The 21,447-nt window shown below is 40.8% G+C and overlaps 1 protein-coding gene across 1 annotated transcript in view; it reads left to right on the forward strand.

The window, feature by feature from the left end:
- OTOGL (otogelin like) overlaps window positions 1-21,447 on the forward strand; it is a 138,004-nt gene that overhangs the window by 23,847 nt on the left and 92,710 nt on the right. Inside the window, exons 15-23 of the mRNA XM_034763701.1 lie at window positions 63-208; window positions 902-1,025; window positions 5,270-5,447; window positions 9,480-9,604; window positions 11,871-12,080; window positions 12,678-12,843; window positions 14,307-14,381; window positions 16,148-16,197; window positions 16,948-17,110. Of these exons, the coding sequence (XP_034619592.1) occupies window positions 63-208; window positions 902-1,025; window positions 5,270-5,447; window positions 9,480-9,604; window positions 11,871-12,080; window positions 12,678-12,843; window positions 14,307-14,381; window positions 16,148-16,197; window positions 16,948-17,110 (1,237 nt within the window). The remainder of the gene's footprint in view (window positions 1-62; window positions 209-901; window positions 1,026-5,269; window positions 5,448-9,479; window positions 9,605-11,870; window positions 12,081-12,677; window positions 12,844-14,306; window positions 14,382-16,147; window positions 16,198-16,947; window positions 17,111-21,447) is intronic.

Below are 21,447 nucleotides of genomic sequence, written 5' to 3' on the forward strand. Positions count from 1 at the left end.
TTATGATCTGGCTCTATGCAAATGAACTTTCCTATTTATTGAATGTTGTTCTTTCTCTCAAGCTGAGTGCACCATCGTAGGTGACTCTCATTTCACAACGTTTGATGGTCGTCATTATACCTTTCTTGGGATTTGTCAGTATATTCTGGTAAAAGGCACTGGGAAAGACAAATTCACAATCACTTTACAGAAAGCTCCATGTGATCAGGTAAGGTCACACTTGAATTTGAGATGATAAATGGGTCATAAAAAGTTCAGGTAATCTTACATAGCCAGCCAATGTAAATTAACTAGGCAAGCTTAGTAGTAGTAATGTCAGAAATAAAATTGAAATAGTTTTGCTGCTTTTTACATTGATGAGCTAAATATAGTTTGAGCATGATCTGTGTTTTATTTCAATTACCACTATTGCCCTTTGTAAAATTAATTGCTGCCTTTCTGGAATTAAGTCAGCAGACCTTTTCATTCATGCATGATTACACAGGTATCTACATATTTGGTTACAGCCTGAGCAGGTGTCTTAGACAGAAAAACACTCTTACTGACAGGACTGATAGGTTTAATATACTGCCAGCTAGGTAAGAGAGATTTGTTAGCAGTCTGAGACACTTATTTGTTAATTTATAGGATATCACATTCCTTGGAACACTATGTTTAAGAAGTTCACAAAAATATTAAAACGTTAACTGCCATCCATATCAATTTGTGGCTGAAGAGTTCAGGATATGTTATTGGTCTGAGTTAACAGCAACCTTAACTTTTAATTTCATTCGTTTTGAAAAAGTTAAATACTTGACATTATTTTAATATCCCTTTGAATGAACAAACTGAAATTTAATTCAGTGTTAGTAAAACACTCTTTGTATCTTTCTGTCTGTTGATAAAATTCATTTTCACTCAGAACCTCGACCATGGCTGCATCCAGTCTGTAACACTAGTGCTTGAAGATGATATGAGTAAACAAGTGACTCTTACCAGGGATGGTGAAGTCCAAACTGGCCCTAGCCAGGGTTTTAACTTTAATGGTAAGAAAAACATGGATTAGAGTTCACATTCTTGCCTTCATATTTTCTAATGCTTTTTATTATACTTTTGTACAAGTAAATAATTCCTTGGAAGGCCCAAACCATGAAAGGTGCTAAGTACTGTTAAAAGACTTAACCTTCTTAATTTTAATAACCTATGGACTGCTGCGTATACTTTAGAAATAATTTAGGGTGGGGAATCCCTGTGTTATACTTCCAAGGACACCTACAGATGTCAGCCATTCTGATTTTTTTGCCAGATCGTCCTGATGCTAAAGGGATGGTCCTACTTATTCTTGGAACATATTGCAAGCCAAAATGCAAACGAGGCACAACTTGGTTTAATGGCATCTGCATGGTTTGAGAGCTAAGAATGCATGAGTCTTGACTCTGATACTGATTTGCTGTGTGACTTTGGGAAAGTTAGTTCACCTTTTTGTCTCATTTCCCTAACTTTTAAAACTGTGAAATATTTACCTGCCTCAGAGGGTTGGTTTGAGGATTAACGAGTGAGAATCTAAGGTTGAAGCTAGCATCTGATTATGTCCACTTCTCAGACAAACTTGTTAAGATGTTTGTGAATATGTATAAATGAGTTAGTTGCAGGTCTGGACTTACCATGAGGCGAACTGAGGCGGCCGCCTCAGGTGCCAGACTGTTGGGGGGTGGGGGACGCCACTAGGACCCAGAATGTAGAAAATTGTGTCTGCTGCTGGTGCATATGTATTCTCTCTGCTCTAGATGCACAGAGATGGTGGAGTGCTGTGCTGGAGGAAGGAGGGCACAAGAGACATAACAGGCAGGCAGGAGAAAAGGTGAGAGGGAATAACAGAAAGCAGCAGGAGCTGCAGGGAGAGAGAGGAAGAGAAGGAGCCTCTTATGTACCTCTCTAGCACCCCCAGGAGCCTGGACTGATTAACACCAGCTTCTCAGGGAGCTTCCTGTTTCCTGCTGCTTCCCTCAACCCACAATGACACAGGAGAGGCTGGTCAGCCTTGCAACCATCTCAGTAGAGCACGAGCTGGCCCAGATTGTGGACCTTCAGGAAGCAGTTCAAATCTTTGCAACCAAGAAGGCACAGAAAGCACCACTTCGATTATTCAAAAAGATAAAAATGCCAGTGTTTACTATGCAGACAAGAAAAGTTACATTTGCTGTTCAGGTGTTTGAAAGTTAAGTGTTACTTAACATTTTTGAACAAGGCATTTTAAGTTGTTAGTTCTCCTTTATTGGGGTAGGTAGCAGAGCAGTACCATGAGAGGAGTAGAACAGGAAGAAGGCAGAATTGAGACCTTTCAAAGTTTTGGCCCAAGCATGAGGGCGTCATTTGAGCTTCCCACCTCAGGTGTCAAAATGTTGTGGGCCGGCCCTGGTTAGTTGGTTTGGGAGGAAACCCCTCAGCAGAATATTTTAATTATCAAAGACAAATATATGAGGCAAAGAATTCAAAAGTTAAGATGACACTTAAAAAAAAAAACCCACCCCAAAACATTAAAGCTTAAGCACAGGAAAGTTTGGGAATGTAGTTAAGAAGCTTTACCTTTTTAGCCTCACTACCTTGTGGAACATCCTTGTAAGGTACATATTTGTCTATGACAAATATCTTGGTATTACAGCTAGGACCTGTTATTAAACCCTGTATAACTGGGTGTTTTGGCTATTGGCTAGGAACATTTTAAAGTCTTATACACTGAAGTGTTTTGTCTGAAGCTGCAGGCATCTTAAACCATTTTCACTGCAGTTATACAAAAGAGTATTATGTAAATTAGCTGCAAAGGTATACTGGGTTTAAGATGTCTGCAGCTGCAGGGAACCCAACCACTATGGATAATAATTGGCTACAATGATTGTAAAATTTCCATTGTGCACTATAAGGGTTTTATTAGGAAGGTGGACTTGGTGCTGGATAGGGCTTTTGTTTGTATATCAAATGTAGTAATAATAATTAATAAGAAACTTATTAGGTAGCATATTCTATATAAACACTGCAATGCACCTTATAGACCTCTGTTAATTAACCTCACAACGCCCCTGTGAGTCAAGTTGTAGTATTCCCATTTTGCAGATGAGAAAGCTGAGGTACAGAGACTGAATGATTTGCCCAAAGTCACACAGGGAGTCTTTGGCAGATCTGGAATAGATCCATATTCTCCCTTGACTTTGTCCTCAATGGAACTGTCGTTCATCTCACCAGAGGCATGATGTTGTTGTTGCTGTCTTGTCAAAGAAGGGAGAATAGTCTCTGGTCTAGTAGCTGACGCGTACAGGAAGGTGATGCATACATTTTTATGCTGATTATGGTACACTGTAGTTGTGGCATCTGGTTCATTTTGTCAATGTTGAAGATGTGTGTCACAGGGTTTGGGGGTTGTGTCACCATGTGCTCTGCAGCCCTGGGTGTTTTAAAATGTTTTGCTGCTGTAGCTTCCAGCCTGGAATGCTCACAGCTAGCCTACAAACATGCAGGTCACACCCTGAGAGAGAGAGAGAGAGTGTGTGTGTGTGTGTGTGTGTGTGTGTGCGCGCACGCTAGACAGCCCTGGGTCAGCACTGTCTGACCCCAGCAGTCTGTCTGCCTTCCACCAGCCTGGATTACAACCAGCAAGGTGACCCCAATGCACTCCCATTCCTGAATTTCTCCAAAACCATGTGCCCTGAAGTGTCCAGCCCTCTCCTGGACAGCTCCGAGAAATAATAAGGTTTGTTTGGTCCTTTAAAGAGACAAAAGCACATTAAATCTTATTAACTTCACTGGGATGAATATACCCTTCCCTGCAAACACAACACTGAGTAGGTTTAGAATAAAAATAAAACTTTTAGTAACAATAGGACATAGGTTAAGTGATACCAACTAAAAGAAATAAATTTAGAAATGGTTACAAGCAAATAAAAGTGAAAATACACATCTAGAAGTTTAAAACCTAATCTAGCAAGGTACAGGCTTTGTTCAAGATGATTTTTCTCACCAGTCTTCCTTCTTCTCAGCCCTGTCTGACTTTCCCCAAGTCATGATCTTCCACAGAAGTACAAGACGCTGACTTCCTACGTCTTCCTAGGTGAAAGATCTCTGCCTAAGCAGGTTTCTCATCTATATTCAGATCCCAGAGACTTTAACCCTCCCCCTCTTTGGTTGAAGGATCCATCTCTCTCAGCTTGCAAGAGCTCTGTCACCTTGTCTGTCTAGTGGTGAATGCCAGAGACGGCATCTGTCTTTGTTTATATCTTCCAAAATTCAATGACCTTGTTTCAAGAGGTGGGGTGACCTCGTGCTGTTCTTTCCTTCTTGTGGTCTTCCCCTCCCCCTGTAAGTAAATGGGGTTTCAGTTGTTTTGATTCCACCATGTTTAATTTATATAGGAGACAAGTGAATAGCTGCAACATCCCCTCTTGTCTGGGAGAGGCGTGTTTCTCCCTTTGTTTGGACATTGGCTGTAAAGCTTAATACCAATGAGTATCCATAATTCCTTATATGGTATCAATATATACATTTTACAATGCTATTAATTAGTAGTGTGTCATAGGCTTTCATAAAACACTTCACTCGATACACTTATAATACTGTAATATCGTATATAATTTGTTGATTCAATTGCTTATCACTTAAGGTTCAGGCCCCCTGTCTTTATATCCCAGATAAAGTTTCTCTTTTCTGCTGGAAGCTATCTCTTCCCCCCACTTAATAGTTTAGTTTAACTAATATGTAAATATGTATAGGCCTTCCTTGTCTCTGCCTGACAACAGGGCTGGTCAGAGATGCAAATACACATTTGTTTGTCTAGGGCAGACTTGTTTGCCAACTCCATGCCTGGTTTAAACAGCATATATCCATAACTCTTAATGGACACCATGTACATATATCGCACAAGAATATTAATGATCAGTGAGTTATTAATTTTCCAATGGCAAATTACATGACACCTTTTAGATACCGATTATAACCATAGTGAGTTGGGTGTAGTGAGTATTTAGGTCTGAGAAGAGTTGCTGACACAGAGTAGTGAACCACAATTGGGCCTGTCACAGTGTGGTACATGGTTGTCTCCATTAGTTTTGGTGCAGGGTGGGCAGGGATATTTGCAGTGTTCTGAGGTTGTGTATGGTCCATTAATTGCATTTCTATACTTTTCAAAGTTTTTTGTTTTTTTTTTTAAGTTGAAACATTTAAAACCATAGGGCTGGTTTCTGTATGGAAATATTTCAACCAAGGAAAAATTACTTACTTTTTTTTTTTCTGTTATGTGCAGGGGACATTGAAATTTGGAACCTGTCTTCTTTGTTTGTGCAGCTGAAAACTAGATTTGGATTAAAGATTCAATTTGCTAAAGGTGGGGAGAGACTTTATATACAAGTCAATACCAGCTGGAAAAGAAGAACACTAGGTCTATGTGGAACTTTTAATGGGAACTTAAGAGATGATTTTCTGTAAGTTTGTTTTATATATGTCTAGATTGAATTTAATAACAGGTGAAATATTCAGAGAAATCTAACCAGCTGACACGATCATTTCACTAACACTTTCATATTCTGGTAAACCAATCAGTTAAAAAACACTTGAGTTTAATTAAAAGAATCTTAGCTACTTTCTTTTTTAACATTAAATTGGTTTACTCAGTACCCTATGCAGTGGTTATTTCTCTGTCAAGTTCTTAAGAATCAAGGTGTTTGTGCTTTTCCTGCCCCAAAGGTGAGATGCATCAGTTTTACAGAGAGACAGTGTTGTCTGGTGAGGTTGAGAAGGGGCCTGGAAGTCAGGATTCCTGATGTGAAATTCTGCCCTATTGAAGTCAATGGCAAAACTCCCTTTGACTTCAGTGGGATGAGGATTTCACCTCTGGACTCTACTATGTGTAAAATAGTGACTATAACTTACCTACTTCACAGTGAAATTGCTTCACTCACTAATGTCTGCAAAGTGTTTTGAGATGCTTGGATGCAAGACAATATATAAATGTAAATGATTATTTATGATAGTGCAATCATAGAAAAATGAACAACTAGAGATTTATCTAATATACAGAATACATCTCATATATAGAATATAGCTATATTGTGTTTCTCTATTTTGTATTAAAAATGTAGGCTCTGAATTGATCAAGGGATTGTTTTAGTCTGTTACATCTTGTCAGTGGTTTGAACTGGCAGAGGTCAGATCTATGTCTGCCAAGATCATGATTGCGCTGTTATATTTGCCAGAGAGCATATTAGTTAACATATTTATCATTAGTCAAACAGAAAAAATCCATTGAGCAGCTTGGTTGAGTCTAGCAGCATCTTTATCCTCTCTACTAGATTTAGTGGCAGCACTCTATAGGAATTACTACAGGGGTTTCAGAGGACAGAGAGATGATTCATTCCCAAGCTGAGTAAAAGCAAATATTTAACAGAAGGCAGGTTTTGTATCATTGTTTAACTCCTTGGCGCCGGAGGTCAGATTTCCTTGCATGAAGTCCACTGCTGGCGACGGATTTACTGGGAAACACCAGCACAAAAGGATTAACAATTTCTTTATTTCTTGGTTGTATTGGGGTTGCAGCACCAGGAAGGTAGTGAGAAGTACAGTTGATGGGATCTTGAGTCATTTCATGGCTCTCTGTTGGGGGGATGAAGTTGGCATACTTTTACCAATAAATATGTTTCACTTTTTAGCAGATTCACTTTTTTTTGGTAAAACGTTTTGTTTTCTTTTGATTTATGGACTGAATAAGGTTTTTTTTAAACAAAGGAAAGCAGCCTTTCTGCGACCAGGCTGATTTATCTCGACCATGACATGGCAAGAAACTACTCTGTAAATCACTGTATGCCATCCTCCTTTTTAAGAAAGATTAACATGTCATTTGTATATTGAACCATTTTATTCCTGGTATTTCCAGGTAGCTCCTTTGCATCCAAACTATCAGCACAGGGCATCAGAGCCAGGAAAAATTACAGTGTCCAATACTGTTACCATCCTCCCTTGATTTCTAAACATTATTATTACTTGATTTTTTTCCTTAAATTTTATTAGGATTGGCACAACTTTAAACTAGAAGAATCCCTTAATCACAAAGGATACCCTTTCCTCTTCCCTTCAGTTCTACTTCTCTACCTTCCTGAAAATCCTTCCAACTCTATCACAGTTCTTTATAGAAAGAGTATTTGTTTGACATATTGAATACAAAATTAAAACATCATTGAGAATTGGCCATTTGTCAGCTTTTTTGATGCTTCACTAAACATGTGAGTTTTAGCAATGGCCAAATTCTGCTCTCCTTCATGGCTCATCCAACTCGGCTATGACTGTACTTGCTTGGGGTGGAAGTGAGGTCAGACATTTCTGCATCAGTAAAATATTAGCTGAGGCTGAACCTGACTTTTATTATACTTTTTTGAAAGCTAAAAAATGTGGAGACTGCTTTTTTAAATAATGAATTTGCTTATGTGTTTGAGGTTCTTTGACTTGCTGAGCCTAAACCATGTGGCCAGTGAGACAGCAGGACTCATTCTGATTCATTTTCTCAGAGGAAACAGCTTAAGTTTATCTTCATATCCACAACAATAGCTAGTGTCTATTACTTATGTCAGGGCTTGGGCCCTGGGGTTACCTTGGCTATCACAGGCAAGAGTTTATGGGCCACGTGACTGCTCCAGCAACTTATGAGCTGATGAGAGAAACTTTTATTTTAAAAAGTTAATGCCTTTGATATGTTGTGAAAAAGAACATTACACATTTTATACTTAGACCAGAACCTTGGCCTTCCTTTTTAGATCATTTTTTTACAAAGTGATTTGATTTGCATTTAATCATAAAATTGGTCAATTATGCAATGTTTTTCTTTTTAAAGACAGGCACAAACATAAACAAATTCCCATTGAAATCCACTATAGTGTGCTTCAAGGGTAGATTTTTTTAACAGCTCTCCATTTTGTCATAACTTGTCTCACTTGATGTCAATAATAAAGCTGACTTCAAAGGGAAGCAGGCCAACACTGAATACTTTTGAAAATCCCGCCCTACATTTATATTCCATACTCTCAAATTGTCATTCTTTTTGCACTATGTTGTATTTTTCTGGTTCAAAATCCATACATTGGATGCAGTGTGGCCCAGTGGATAGAGCAGGTCTTAGAAGACTTTAGTTCTATTCCCAGGCCTGCCACTGGCCTGTGAAGTGATCTTGGGTAAGTCACTTCAGCTCTCTCTCTCTGTGCCTCGGTTTCACCATTTGTAAAGTGGGGATAATGCTACTGCCTTCCTTTTGTAACGTACTTGGAGATGTACTGATGAAAAGTGCTAAATAAGAGTTAGGGGTTGTTGTTATTTGCTGGGGCAAGCCTGACAAATGGAGACCAGGGCCGGCCAGAGGATTCAGGGGGCCTGGGGTCTTCGGCGGCGAGTCCCGGGGCAGAAGGACCCCCCCGCCGCGGGTCTTCAGGGCGCTTCAGAGGCAGGTCCTGAGGTGGAAGGACCCCCCGCCGCCGAATTGCTGCCTAAGACCTGGAGCAGAAGAAGCTCCGGGGCCCCGGGCCCCATGAGAGTTTTCCGGGGCCCCTGGAAGGGGCCCCAAAAAACTCTCGTGGGGGCCCCTGCGGGGCCGGGGCCTGGGGCAAATTGCCCCACTTCCCCTCCGCCCCCCTCTGGGCGGCCCTGATGGAGACAGGAAACCCGAAAGAGCATTCATTTCTCATATTTGTTTTCTTGGTTTTAATGATTTTTTTAAAATGTATTATGAATGCTCTGTTCTTCTCTATTGTGACTGAGCAAATACCCTGGCTCCGGGATGCTACTTCTGTTTCTAGAATCTATACAAATTTCCAATTTCATACCTAACTTACAGAAGTTTGACATTTATCTGAAAACAGAAATGTGTGTCGACTCTGAAGTGACTCTGAGTCTGCATCTCTCTGGCCCTTTGCAGCATCACCATCTTGAATTCTGATTTTGCAGATGTGCCCAAGTGATTTAGAGCCACAAAGTCCATTTGGGAATTGGTGTCCCTAAGTCGCGAGGCAGTTCTGAAAATCACTCCTGAGGTGAACAAGGACATTAGTCAACAACCGTTTCCGTGAAATTAGTGGAACTGGTTTAAGAATGTTCTAAATAATTTATAAGACAGAGTTGGTAAAGATGTTATAAAATGTTGGTAATAATGCAAAGAACACTGGACAAGCCTTGATTAAGTATACTTAACTTTCCAAAATGTTTCTGTACCTATACCACACTGAATAGCTGTTAGACTTTCAAAGGTAGTATCTGCCAGTTGCAAAGGAAAATGTTTTCATGAGAGTTCTGTTCATTTTCATTCCTTTATAAAGATTCTGAAACAAAATTCAGTGACAGGGTAATTCCACTGTGGTGTGGAAACAATAGATGTGCAAGAGAGATCTGAACAAATGCAAAGACATAACTAGTCTATGTGAGGAGCCCTTCTACCAGGCAATGCTGATCTTTTGCTTTATCTTTCCCTCTCCCTTTAGTTCTCCAGCAGGGATGATTGAAGGAACCCCTCAGCTTCATGCCAATGCATGGAAGGTTTCCTCAGCTTGTTTTGCGCCTGTCAACATTCCTGTGATTGATCCTTGCAACATTAATCAACAAAATGGTACGGTCTCACTTTTGGAATTTTGATTTATCTTAACCACATTACTAGATCAGGATTTTATATATATATATATATATATATATATAGAGAGAGAGAGAGAGAGAGAGAGAGAGAGACACCTATCTCATAGAACTGGAAGGGACCCTGAATGAATCCAGCCCCCTGCCTTCACTAGCAGGACCAAGTACTGATTTTGCCCCAGATCCCTAAGTGGTCCCCTCAAGGATTGAGCTCATAACCCTGGGTTTAGCAGGCCAATGCTCAAACCACTGAGTGATCCCTCCCCCTATTTTGTTCTCTCTATGATGCCTGAGCTTCATTTATCAGAGGGGTAGCCGTGTTAGTCTGGATCTGTAAAAAGCAACAGAGGGGTCCTGTGGCACCTTTAAGACTAACAGATGTATTGGAGCATAAGCTTTCGTGAGTGAATGCCCACTTCGTCAGAGGCATGAGCTTCATTGTTACTTACAGATTATCTGTGGGTATTAATTTAACTTCAGTTTTAGACACACACTGATTTTTTTTTTTTTTTTTGCAAACTCTTTCTTTAGTGTGTTTAATGTCCTTAATATACAAACTGAAATAACCATTGGCAAATGCAAAGGTGATTACCTAGTTTTAGATGTGCTTATGTTTCCTTTTAAGAAATATAAGCATGTTTTGCAGATTTGAAGGCTGTTAGGTCTCCTCTCTGATATGCATGTGTAGCTCACAGTGACTGTGCCTTATCCCCAGGTATACTTTGGATTCAGTATTTTTAATGTTTTGGGGTATAATCTTCAAGTCCTTAATCAGGCCTTACCTCCACTGAAGCCAATGGGATTGAGTCCTGACTAAAGACTACAGGACTGATCCCAGAATAATCTTTAACTTTTAGGAAGCTAGTGAATCCCAAGGAGTTTTATATCTTCAGGGCTGGGCAGTTTTCTAGAGTGCTGTGGTTGTCTGTGGCCAATGCAAGGGGGCCACTTTAGGATTTTTGTGTAGAGTCATCTCCCCAATTCCCCCCCAAGATACCCTCTTCCTTCCTCTGGTCTGCCTGAAAGATTGCCCTGCCTCCCTCTGCTGTCAAGTTCCACCCCCTGTTTCATACAGGAAAGAAGAATGGGTAGATGATGCAGAGCAGCAGTGGTGGATGGCGATGGATGCCATCTCGTATAGCACACAGAAGGACAGCGGTGTTGATGTGGCCGGCTGGGAAGGTGGTAGCTGGAAAACAGGAAGTTTGTTATCAAAGAGCTGAGCCTTCCAGGCAGCTCCAGGAGAGACTACAGGAGGGCTGGCTCAGGGAGAGGTGTGGTTGGTGGCAAGAGACAGCAAAATCTGAGTTTGCTCTGCTCTTGTCCTTTGAACTCAAATATAAAGGCTAAGTATGGTCATCTTTAGGAATCTAAGGATCAAAGTACTGTAGAAGAGGTCCAAGTGCAGCAATAAGTCACATGTGGCCCTTCAGCATTCCTATGGTGGCTGGCATAGGTATCAGCCATGCAGTTGGAATGGTCATCTGTGGCAGCTATTCCACCATGTAACAGCCAAGCATTCAGTCACCTGCTTCTCAGGGTTGGAAGGGACCTCAGGAGGTCATCTAGTCCAACCCCCTGCTCAAAGCAGGACTAATCCCCAGACAGATTTTTGCCTCAGATCCCTAAATGGCCCCCTCAAGGATTGAGCTCACAACCCTGGGCTTAGCAGGCCAATCCTCAAAGCACTGAGCTATCCCTCCCCCTGCTTCTGTTAATGCCAGGAGATAAAATGAACAAAAGCATGAAATGGGCTCAGCACCAAAGCAGAAATAATGGAGTATTTTGTGCCAGATAAGAATTTCAGTGGGCAGGCTAGCAAAAAGTCAGTAACTCCAGGAAGCACTATGTGGCGCGTGGAGAGAGCAGTAGGCTTGGGACGCTTGGGTCCCAAAGCTCCAATTTGTAATAACTGCCCAGCCTGCGTGCCAAGAAAAGTTTGGCCATTGCAAACCTCCAAAATTCTCAATGACTTTCCTTATGCTTTTGAAATGTATTCTGTTTCCATTTACATGTTTCCTTCACCTCAATATAGATTTTTAGTTACATATTTTTAGTGAAGCAAAGTTCATTGCTAAAATATTTATGTCCGTTACAAAGAACAGTATTTTATGGAACTACTTTATGTAGAAGCTTTTATTGCACAGTTGTATGAATTGGTGTGTTGTTGATACTCTTTGCTATTTATTTTTGATTGATATATTATCATGGGTACTGCCAAAAAAGAAAATGTTGCCTTCCCTTAGTTGGCTATGCGTCCCACTGTGATATCATCAATCAAGAACTTTTTGCTCCATGTCACCCATACATCAGTCCAGGATTATACTACCAGCTGTGCCGTTTTGATGCCTGTAAATGTGGAAGCAGCTGTTTGTGTAATGCACTTGCACACTATGCCTATATCTGTAGCAAGCATGGAATTGCTATTGATTTCAGATCTCAAGTTTCATACTGTGGTGAGTAACATTTGCAAAAGAAGAATAGTTTTAGAAATGGGGAATGATGAGAAATTCTTTGAAACAGAATAAATCTTTGCTTTGCATCAGAAGCAAGAATTCTGCTTTGAGATGTTCAAATATGAACATAATACACAGTAGATGCAGCTGCAGTGCTGAGGGTGTCATTTTTTGGAAGGAGGGGAAAGAGGTCACAGTGTGATTTGGAAGGTAGAGCCAGGGACTTGAATCCAGATCTTTCAAATCATTGGCTAATGCCCTAACCACTGCATCATTCTTCCTCTCCCCTAGAAACTGAGTTACTAGAAATATATCGAATATACTTTGAAACACGCATACTTTTTCGAGGGTTTTTCTCAACAAAAATGCATCCTGAACTTAATCATTTAAAGCCTCAAAATGGATGAAGCCAAGAAATTTCTAACACACTTGAAATCAGAGTTGGCCTCAGGTTTAGCTGAGAATCACATGACTAAACCCCAGCACATCTCTGTGGCAATTTGGGACAGTACATCTTATTGTGTTATCTCACACTGGCATGAATGTATCTCAGTGTATTTATTGCAACCTCATAAGATGATGATGTTTCCTCCCTAGCTCTAGTGTGCCGAAGTGGTATGCTGTACCATCGGTGCTCTTCTTTTTGCGAACACTCCTGTTCTTCCCTTTCTGCCACGCATGTGTGTAATGACGACTGTGCTGAAGGATGCAATTGTCCTGATGGCAAATACTTTGAAGAATCAATCAACTTTTGTGTACCAATGTAAGTCATATTACATTGTTTTGAATATACCGTGTTTGTCGCTTTGCAGCAAGCCTTTAAAATAGAACTCTTTCTTGCATCTCATTTTGTGTTCCCCTTTCTCCACCACTGTTACTGTACCGGTTATTGGCTGATAGTGTAATTGGTGACTGATGGCCAACAAGACAAGTGATTTACTGATTCAGTATCAGAAAATGTAAAGTAATGCACATTTGAGGGAAACATTTAAACTACTCGTACACTTTACAAGATTTTAAATTCACGATATCAGCTCAAGAAAGAGACCTCAGAGTCACTGTAGACAGCTCATTGAAGACCTCTGTTCAATGCACAGCAGCAGTCAAAAAAAGCTAACAAAATGTTAGGATACATAAGGAAAGGGATAGCAAATAATATAAAACTATCATAATGCCCTTATATAAATCAATGATGCAGCCTCTCCTGGAATACTGTTTGCAGTACTGGTCACCCAGACTTAAAAAAAGATATTGCAGATCTGTAGGTGGTTCAGAGAAGAGCGATGAGAATGTTCAAGGTCATGTAAAAATTCAAATTCTCATATGAAGAGAGATTGAAAAGATTGTGATTGTTCACTGTAGAAAGGAGACAAATGAGAGGTGACATGATAGAGGTGTATCAAATAACAGAGGAGGTGGATCTTTAACTTCTGTTCCCCATTACACATAACAGAAGCCCAAGGAGACATTCAATTGAATTATAAGGTGGGAAGTTCACAATGAAAAAAGGAAATACCTTTTTACACAGCATGTAATTAACTGTGGAACTCGTTGCCACAGGAAGTCATTGAGGCCAAGAACTTAATAAGATTTAAAAAAAGGACTGGATGTTTATATGGTTATCAAGAATATCCAGAGTTGTTACAATTAATGACAATAACTATTTTGGAAAGGATAGCAAACCTCATTTTTCATCGTTTTAGCCAGTCTCTAGCTATTAGAAATCAATGTGGGAAGCGGATTACCCCACAGCTACTTTCTGCGGTGTTCTTATCCCGTCTTCTGAAGTGTCTCATTCTGGCCAGTGTCTGACAGGATACTACACCAGATGAAACTCGGGTCTGATTCAGTATGGCAATTCCTATGTTCCTAAATCAGGCTGCATCTTGCCATACTCAACCTGTAACCAGGAAGAAAAGCTGCTTTCTGTGAGGCTGCAACACACAGAAACAGCAAATAAGTAATTTGAAGATCATTACAGGATATGAATGAAATCCTGGCCCAATTGAAGTCAATGGCAAAATACCCATTGACTTCAATAGGGCCAGGATTTCACTATTTAAGTCTTGCCTTAGGTTAAGCTTGCACTGTAAATATAAATAAGCAGATCAATTAGAGAATTAAACTGCATGTTTATCCTACTTAGTTAGGATTTGAAGAGTAAATATCCTTATAGCCTATTTCATATAGTTTTTATACCCATATGCATAAGCTTTGTTTTCACAGATCTAGCTGTCGTTGCTATTACAAAGGTAGAACTTTCCAGCCTGCGGAAATCCTGCCCACACAGTCAGGCTCTTGGTAGGTTTTGGTATTAAGTGTTTAATCTTTGACTCACTCAGGCCCTGACCCTGCTAGTAGAATTGTATGAGCAGACCCCTATGCCTGTGTGGTTCTTAATTCAGAATCAAGGCCTAACTGCTTCAAGATCCATGTTTATTTCATATATTGGAAAAGGAATTCTTGAAAGAAACTGGATTTAATACATTCTTAACAAAGAAATCTTAAACCCAAAGAAACAACTCATCCTACCACCACTCAATATTCCCCACTTGCCCCAACCTCACCATGTCCCATTGCCCCCTACTTGCCACAAACCATATCACCCTGCAGTTCCCCAACACTCCTCACTCACCCCACAGCCAACCAACAACTCAACCCCACCCTTCTCCTCTGGGATTTTCCTAGCCACTCAAAGTTGCCCTTCCTTCCCCCTCCCCTCCACTCCTCTCCCCCGTGGCTCAGCCCTCCACTCCCATCCTGGGCTAGGGTGGCTCCTCCTGATCCTGGCTGTCCAGCTCCACTCGGTTCACAGTCACTCGGCCCCACTCTGCTCAGGTTTGAAGTGTCTGTCAAAGTTCAGTAAGTGTTGAGAGACACAGGGTTTCAGGGCTGATCAATTGGGTGTGGTGCTCAGAGAGATGGCCATGCCAAACTTCAGTGAGTAGGGTGTGATCCACCGCACTAGGCCGCAGTGCTGCTGAGGTTTGGCTCTGTCATGACAGAGGTGTGGCTGGGCCAAATTTGAGCAAGTGGTGTTGCATTGTTGTGCCAGTTAGTCCCCCCCCCCCCCCCACGCCCCAGTTGTCTCATGTTATTTCCCTGAGATGGGGGCTTATGCAAGTACACATGGGTTAATCTGGGCCTGTGTCACATTACCAATACCTTGAGACAATATAAATAATAGGGTTACCATACGTCTGGTTTTTCCCGGACATGTCCAGCTTTTTGGTAATCAAACCCCCGTCTGGGGGGAATTTCCAAAAAGCCGAACATGTCTGGGGAAAAATACTCCCTGGCTTACCTTAGAGCGGGTGCCGGGGGCTGCTGTGCTCCCTGACTCCTGGGCTTTGTAAGAGCCGAGCTGCCCGAGCGCTACCGGCTTCGGGCAGCCCCCATGCCTCTGGACTCTGCGCCCCCAGCAGGCACTTCCCCTCCTGGGCTCCGGGGGCACAGGGTCCACAGCCATGGGGGCTGCCCGAAGCCGGTAGCGCTCGGGCAGCTTGGCGCTTACAGAGCCCAGGAGTTCAGGGAGCACAGCAGCCTCCGGAGCCCGGGAGGGGAAGTGCCCGGCCAGGGGCGCAGGGTCCAGAGGCATGGGGGCTGCCTGAAGCCCGGGGGCTACTGGCTTCACGGTTTGCACTTACCCTCCTGGGCTCCGGCCGGGAGCGCAGGGTCTGGGGGCTGCCCGGCAAACCGTGAAGCCGGTAGCGCTCGGGCAGCCCTTTTCGCGTGGCTGGGAGGGAGGAGGGGTAATGCGGGGCGCTCAGGGGAGGGGGCGGAGTTGGGTGGGGCCGGGGGTGGGAAAGTGGCGGGGCCAGGGCACCGTGGAGTGTCCTCTTTTTTTATTTTTTAAATATGGTAACCCTAGAAATAAATTACACACAGAATTTTGGACAGATTTAGATTTCTCGAGTTTAATGATCATTCCCTTCTTGATTTAGATTGCTTAAATTAGGTAGTGTTTTTAGAGTGCTACATAATTGCTAAGTTGTTTTCTTACATATGCAGCAGATATGTGATTTATTTTTTCCTGGAATAAAGATGGTTTGTTTTCTTTACACCAGCCAGTGTTTGAATGGAACAATGAAATGCACGGAAACTGCTACAACTGCAGGTGATTTATATTCTTGTCTTATTTTACAGTTTCATGGGGAAAATGTTTGCTATCGAGTATTCATTCATTTGCATTTTTATATTCGTATACATCTCATCAGATGCTAAATATCACCACTTTTTGTGACAATGATTTTTTTCAGTCTAAAGTTACTTATCTTGACCTAACTGACTTTCAATGCAACTTGTATTCCTAAGTCACTTAAGTAGAATTTTTAAAAGCACCTCTTGTAAGACATAGGCCACAATTTTCAAACATGGGTGCCTAAAATTAACCCCCCAAATTCCATATTAAAACATCTAAAGGAAGAAACCTGATTTTCAGAGGTGCAGAGCAGATGAAATTTCAGTTGGATTTCTGATGGAATTTGTGAGTGCTCAACACCTCTGAAAATCAAGTCACTTCATTAAGGGCTGATCCAAAGCACACTGAAGTGATTGGTAATTGACTATAATAGGCTGTGGATCAGGCCCTTGGTGCCTTGATTTAGATGCCTAACTTTAGGCACTGAAGTTTTCAATTTTGGACCTTAGTTAATAGATATTCTTAATGAAATAATTACACAGAATATAAACGAAAATGCACATTTTCACTTTAACTGCAGTCGAACACATACAAAATGCACTTAGTTTAAATAGTATATCTTATTAATTACAGTATTTTAAAAAATAAATTGTGAGCTAAAAGAATTAGAAACCTTCAGTGCAAAGGAGCAGCTGATCTCATTCAATTTGCATTTTACATTTGAAGTTCACACATGCCCTGAAGGAAAAATCTACTATGACTGCAGATATCCGGTGCCTGGCTTACCAGCAGCTGGTGTGAACTGTGAGATCTCCTGTGCAAACCTTGCCATGAACTTCACCTGTGTGCCATCACCACCATGTGCAAGTGGTTGTATCTGCCCCCCAGGGTAAGTGTAAGCCAGAGGGTTTAGTAGAGCCACGGGGACGGAATACTTTGCCTCCACAGGGACCCCCTGTTCTTTTTTTTTTCTTCAGATTGTTCAATTTGTAAATTTCGTTCTTCTGTTTTGCTTGCAAACATTTGAATCTATCATGCTGTCTTTTTTTCTGAGATGCAAAATCGTGATTGTTATCTGTACCACTGACCCTTTCTCTTGTCTCCGTGAGTGCAACGCCCACAGGTGCTAGGCCTCATGCCTTACCTTTTCTTCACAAAATCCTGCAGTTCTCTCAATTTTAGATCAGGTCCTAGGCTACAGGGCCCTGTGTATCAACTGTGTGTACCCTAGCTAGTCTGACTGGGTTTGGAATCTGCACTTCTTCCCTTTGGGAGCCTATGAGCATGGGTTATGATGACCCAAAACAGCCTTCCCGAAAGCTAATATAATAAATATATTTATTTAGCCATAGGAACAAAGCTTAACATAAGAGAAAATGATTATAAAACAACAAAAGGTCTCCATTCATTTCTACCTTACCTAGAGCCCTAGGCAGGCCAGTCTTACTCTCTGGGGGATCTGTCCGGTGAGTGCCACAAGAGGTTGAGCCAGAGCATCAAAGAAAATGGTTCCTGCATTGTCTCTCAGGTGTTTACTGCAAAATGTATATCCGGATCCACTCCTGCCACCCTTCTTGGATGCATTTCCTGACAACCATGCTATTGAATTAACTCAACGTATGGATGCAGTACACATCACAATAACCTGGTCACAATACAGTATTAATTATCCGAGCAGTTCCAAATCCACCACACTGACATACAGTTGATTTAAGTTGGAAAGGCCAAAGGTACTACAGATATAAAATGATGTGACTCTGTTTACCTGTTTTTAACCACCATAATCCATCTCAGATTGCGTTGGATGAAACTGTGATGATAAACATTAAAATCTTAGTTGATTTATTTAAAGATTAGCCTTTCACTTTGTTGCATGGAAAATAAATTCACATTTAGTGCATAATTAGTGGTAAATTATCTTTCTGTATTTCATTGTACTGTTCAGGCATGCAGGCTCAATTTGTTTTTCTAGTCCCAAGCCAGATGGAATAGAAAAGTGTTATCTCCAAAATATTTGGGTTAGAAATTATTTCTGTTTTACAGAAAAAAAATGTAACTAATAGGCTTCCTGATATCCAGTTTATATGGAGTGTGACTGAAAGACAGTCCTGGGCAGGTTACAGACTTATTATAAATTTGCAATTGTAAGGCACTAGTGCTAGCCTCAGTTGATATAGTCAGTTGTTAGAAAGAGATGTTGAGGAACAAGAAATAATAGTGATCAGAGGTATCAATGAGACCAGGCTAATCTTTACCCCTCCTTCTAATTGTGAACAATTCTGTTTAATTTTTAAAAAGAAAATCCTATTATTAAAAACTTTCTCCCTGCCATTGAGTTAAAAAAAAAAAAAAAGACTAGTTTTATATTTTACGTGACCGAAGAACCCCTTAATGCCAACTGGCAAATGGGTACAAGAATATCCTGATTCTGGTATGTGTGGTCTGGTCTCAAATGAAAGCTGTGTCACACTGGTTATTTATATTTTTGTGAACTATATGTGCAGGTATTATGAAAGCAGCACTGTGTGTGTGTGTGTGTATGTATATATACACATATATATATTGTGTGTGTGTGTGTATATGTATATATATATAAATATTAATAAATATATATACATATACACACACACACAATATATGTGTATATATACACACACACACACACACACACACACACAATATAGCTGCACATAATATATATGATACTCTGAAACGTTTTAAAATCTATACCAAGGTACTGCTCACCATCAGATGTGCAAAACAGCTTTTCTGTCAGGCAAGAGATGTGTGTCCATCTGTCTGGTTGTTTAAATGTAAATGTAAGTATTGTCTCATTCACAATGGGTTCCCAATTACCTGTCTGAGCTGAATGCAGATGAAGGATTATAAGAATTTCAGAAAGGAACTAACAGGTAGAGGAACACATCTGGGGAAGAGAACCTTATCTTGAGATGCACTTCAAAGGTTTGCTGGGTTATATTTGCAGAATAAAGAAGATACTCTGTCATCCTGCTCCTGTTTACATTTAGGAAATGGGATCTCAGGCAGCTGAAAATCCTGAAAAGGACTTTGGGTGAGATAAACTTCTTTAGACAGGAGGTTAACCTATTAATTAAGTTTAGTCTCTTGCAAGTGTGTTATGGTTTTGTTTTATATGTACCCGAGGACTGGAAAAGGGCAAATATAGTACCTATCTATAAAAGGAGGAATAAGGACAACCCAGGGAATTATAAACCAGTCAGCGTAACTTCATTACCTGGAAAGATAATGGAGCAAATAATCAAGCAATCAATCTGCAAACACGTAGAAGAAGAAAAGGTGATAAGTAACAGTCAGCATGGAATTGTCAAGAACAAATCATGTCAAACCAACCTAATAGCCTTCTTTGACAGGGTAACAAGCCTTGTAGATAGAGGGGAAGCAGTAGATGTGATATATCTCGACTTTAAGGCATTTGATGCTGTCTCACATAACTTTTTCATAAACAATGTAGAGAAAAATAGCTTAGATGAACCTATTGTAAGGCAGGTGCACAACTGGTTGGAAAAACATACTCAGAGAGTAGTTATCAATGGTTCACAGTCAAGCTGAAAGGACATACAGAGTGGGGTCCCATAGGGCTTTGTCCTGGGACCGGTTCTATTCAATAGCTTCATAAATGATTTGGATAATGGCAGAGAGTACACTTAAGAAGTTTCTGGATGATACCAACCTAGGAGGACAGGATTAGAATTCAAAATGATCTGGAGAAATAATCTGAAATAAATAGGATGAAATTCAATAAGGACAAGTGCAAAGTACCACACATTGGAAGGAATAATCAATTGCACAAATACAAAATGGAAATTGCCTAGGAAGGAGTACTGCAGAAAAGGATCTGGGGGTTATAGTGGATCACACACTAAATATGAGTCAATAATATAATACGGTTGCAAGAAAAGTCCACATCCTTCAGGGATATATTAGCAGGAGTGTTGTAAGCAAGATGCAATTCTTCCACTCTACTTGGCACTAATAAGGCCTCAACTGGAGTATTGTGTCCAGTTCTGGTCAACACACTTTGGGAAAGATGTGGACATATTGTAGAAAGTCTAGAGGAGAGCAACAAAACTGATTTAAGGTCTAGAAAACATGACCTATGAGCGAATATTGAAGAAATTGAGTTTGTTTAGTCTGGAGAAGAGAAGACTGAGTGGGGATTTGATAACAGTCTTCAGGTACGTAAAAAGTTGTTTCAAAGAGGAGGGTGATAAGTTGTTCTCCTTAACCACTGAGGACAGGGCAAAAAGTAATGGGCTTAAATTGCAGCAAGCAGTATTTAGTTTAGACATTTGGAAAAACTTCCGAACTGTAAGGGTAGTTATGCACTGGAACAAATTACCAAGGGAGGTTGTGGAGTTTCCATCATTGGAGATTTTTAAGAACAGGTTAGACAAACATCTGTCAGGGATAGTCTAGATAATATTTAGTCCTGCCTCAGTGCAGAGCACTGTACTAGATGACCTGCTGAGATCCCTTCTAGTCCTACATTTCTATGATTCTATGATTTGTTTCCAATAATCTTACTCAATATCTGCTGAATCTCTAATATTTGATGATGATCTTATTCTTGTTTTCACTATAAATATATCTTAGTTCTGTGGTGTTAAGCAAAGGGATGGTTCTGAGCTGAATCTTACAAGCTGTGTGTATAGTGTTCCCTTGGGCTCAGCAAACCTGGTATTTCTGTGAGTAGCCAGTGTCGGGTTGGATGTCGCAGAGGATTGCTTCAAAGGGACTCAGGAACTGGGGTGCACCTGTTGTTAGCCTGCAAGGCAAAGTAAGGGCTGACATAGCTCAGAGAAGAATGCTTGAGTGGCTAACAGGCTGGTTGTGATGGGAGCTAAGTACAAGCAAGACTCCCTCTTCTTGGAGGCAGAGGGTAACAGGGTGACTCATAGTCTTGGGTACCCCGCTACCCATTACATCTTATTAATTTGAAAAAAAAAATACAAACTCGTCCTTAATGCTAGTGATAATACTGGGAAAACATTACTGTGAACTTTGTTTTAATTTTTAAGTGAAGGATCCTCAAACTTATTCATAGTGTGGATGGCATCTATTTGCATAGACCACTTCCCCACTCAGCCACAACAGCAGCTACAACAATTGCTTCCCTAGAGCATAATATCAGGAAAGCATGTAGTATATCAGGGGTTGGCAACCTTTCAGAAGTGGTGTGCCGAG

The sequence above is a fragment of the Trachemys scripta genome, chromosome 1, assembly GCF_013100865.1.
Source record: "Trachemys scripta elegans isolate TJP31775 chromosome 1, CAS_Tse_1.0, whole genome shotgun sequence".
In the NCBI taxonomy this organism is placed as follows: domain Eukaryota; kingdom Metazoa; phylum Chordata; order Testudines; family Emydidae; genus Trachemys; species Trachemys scripta.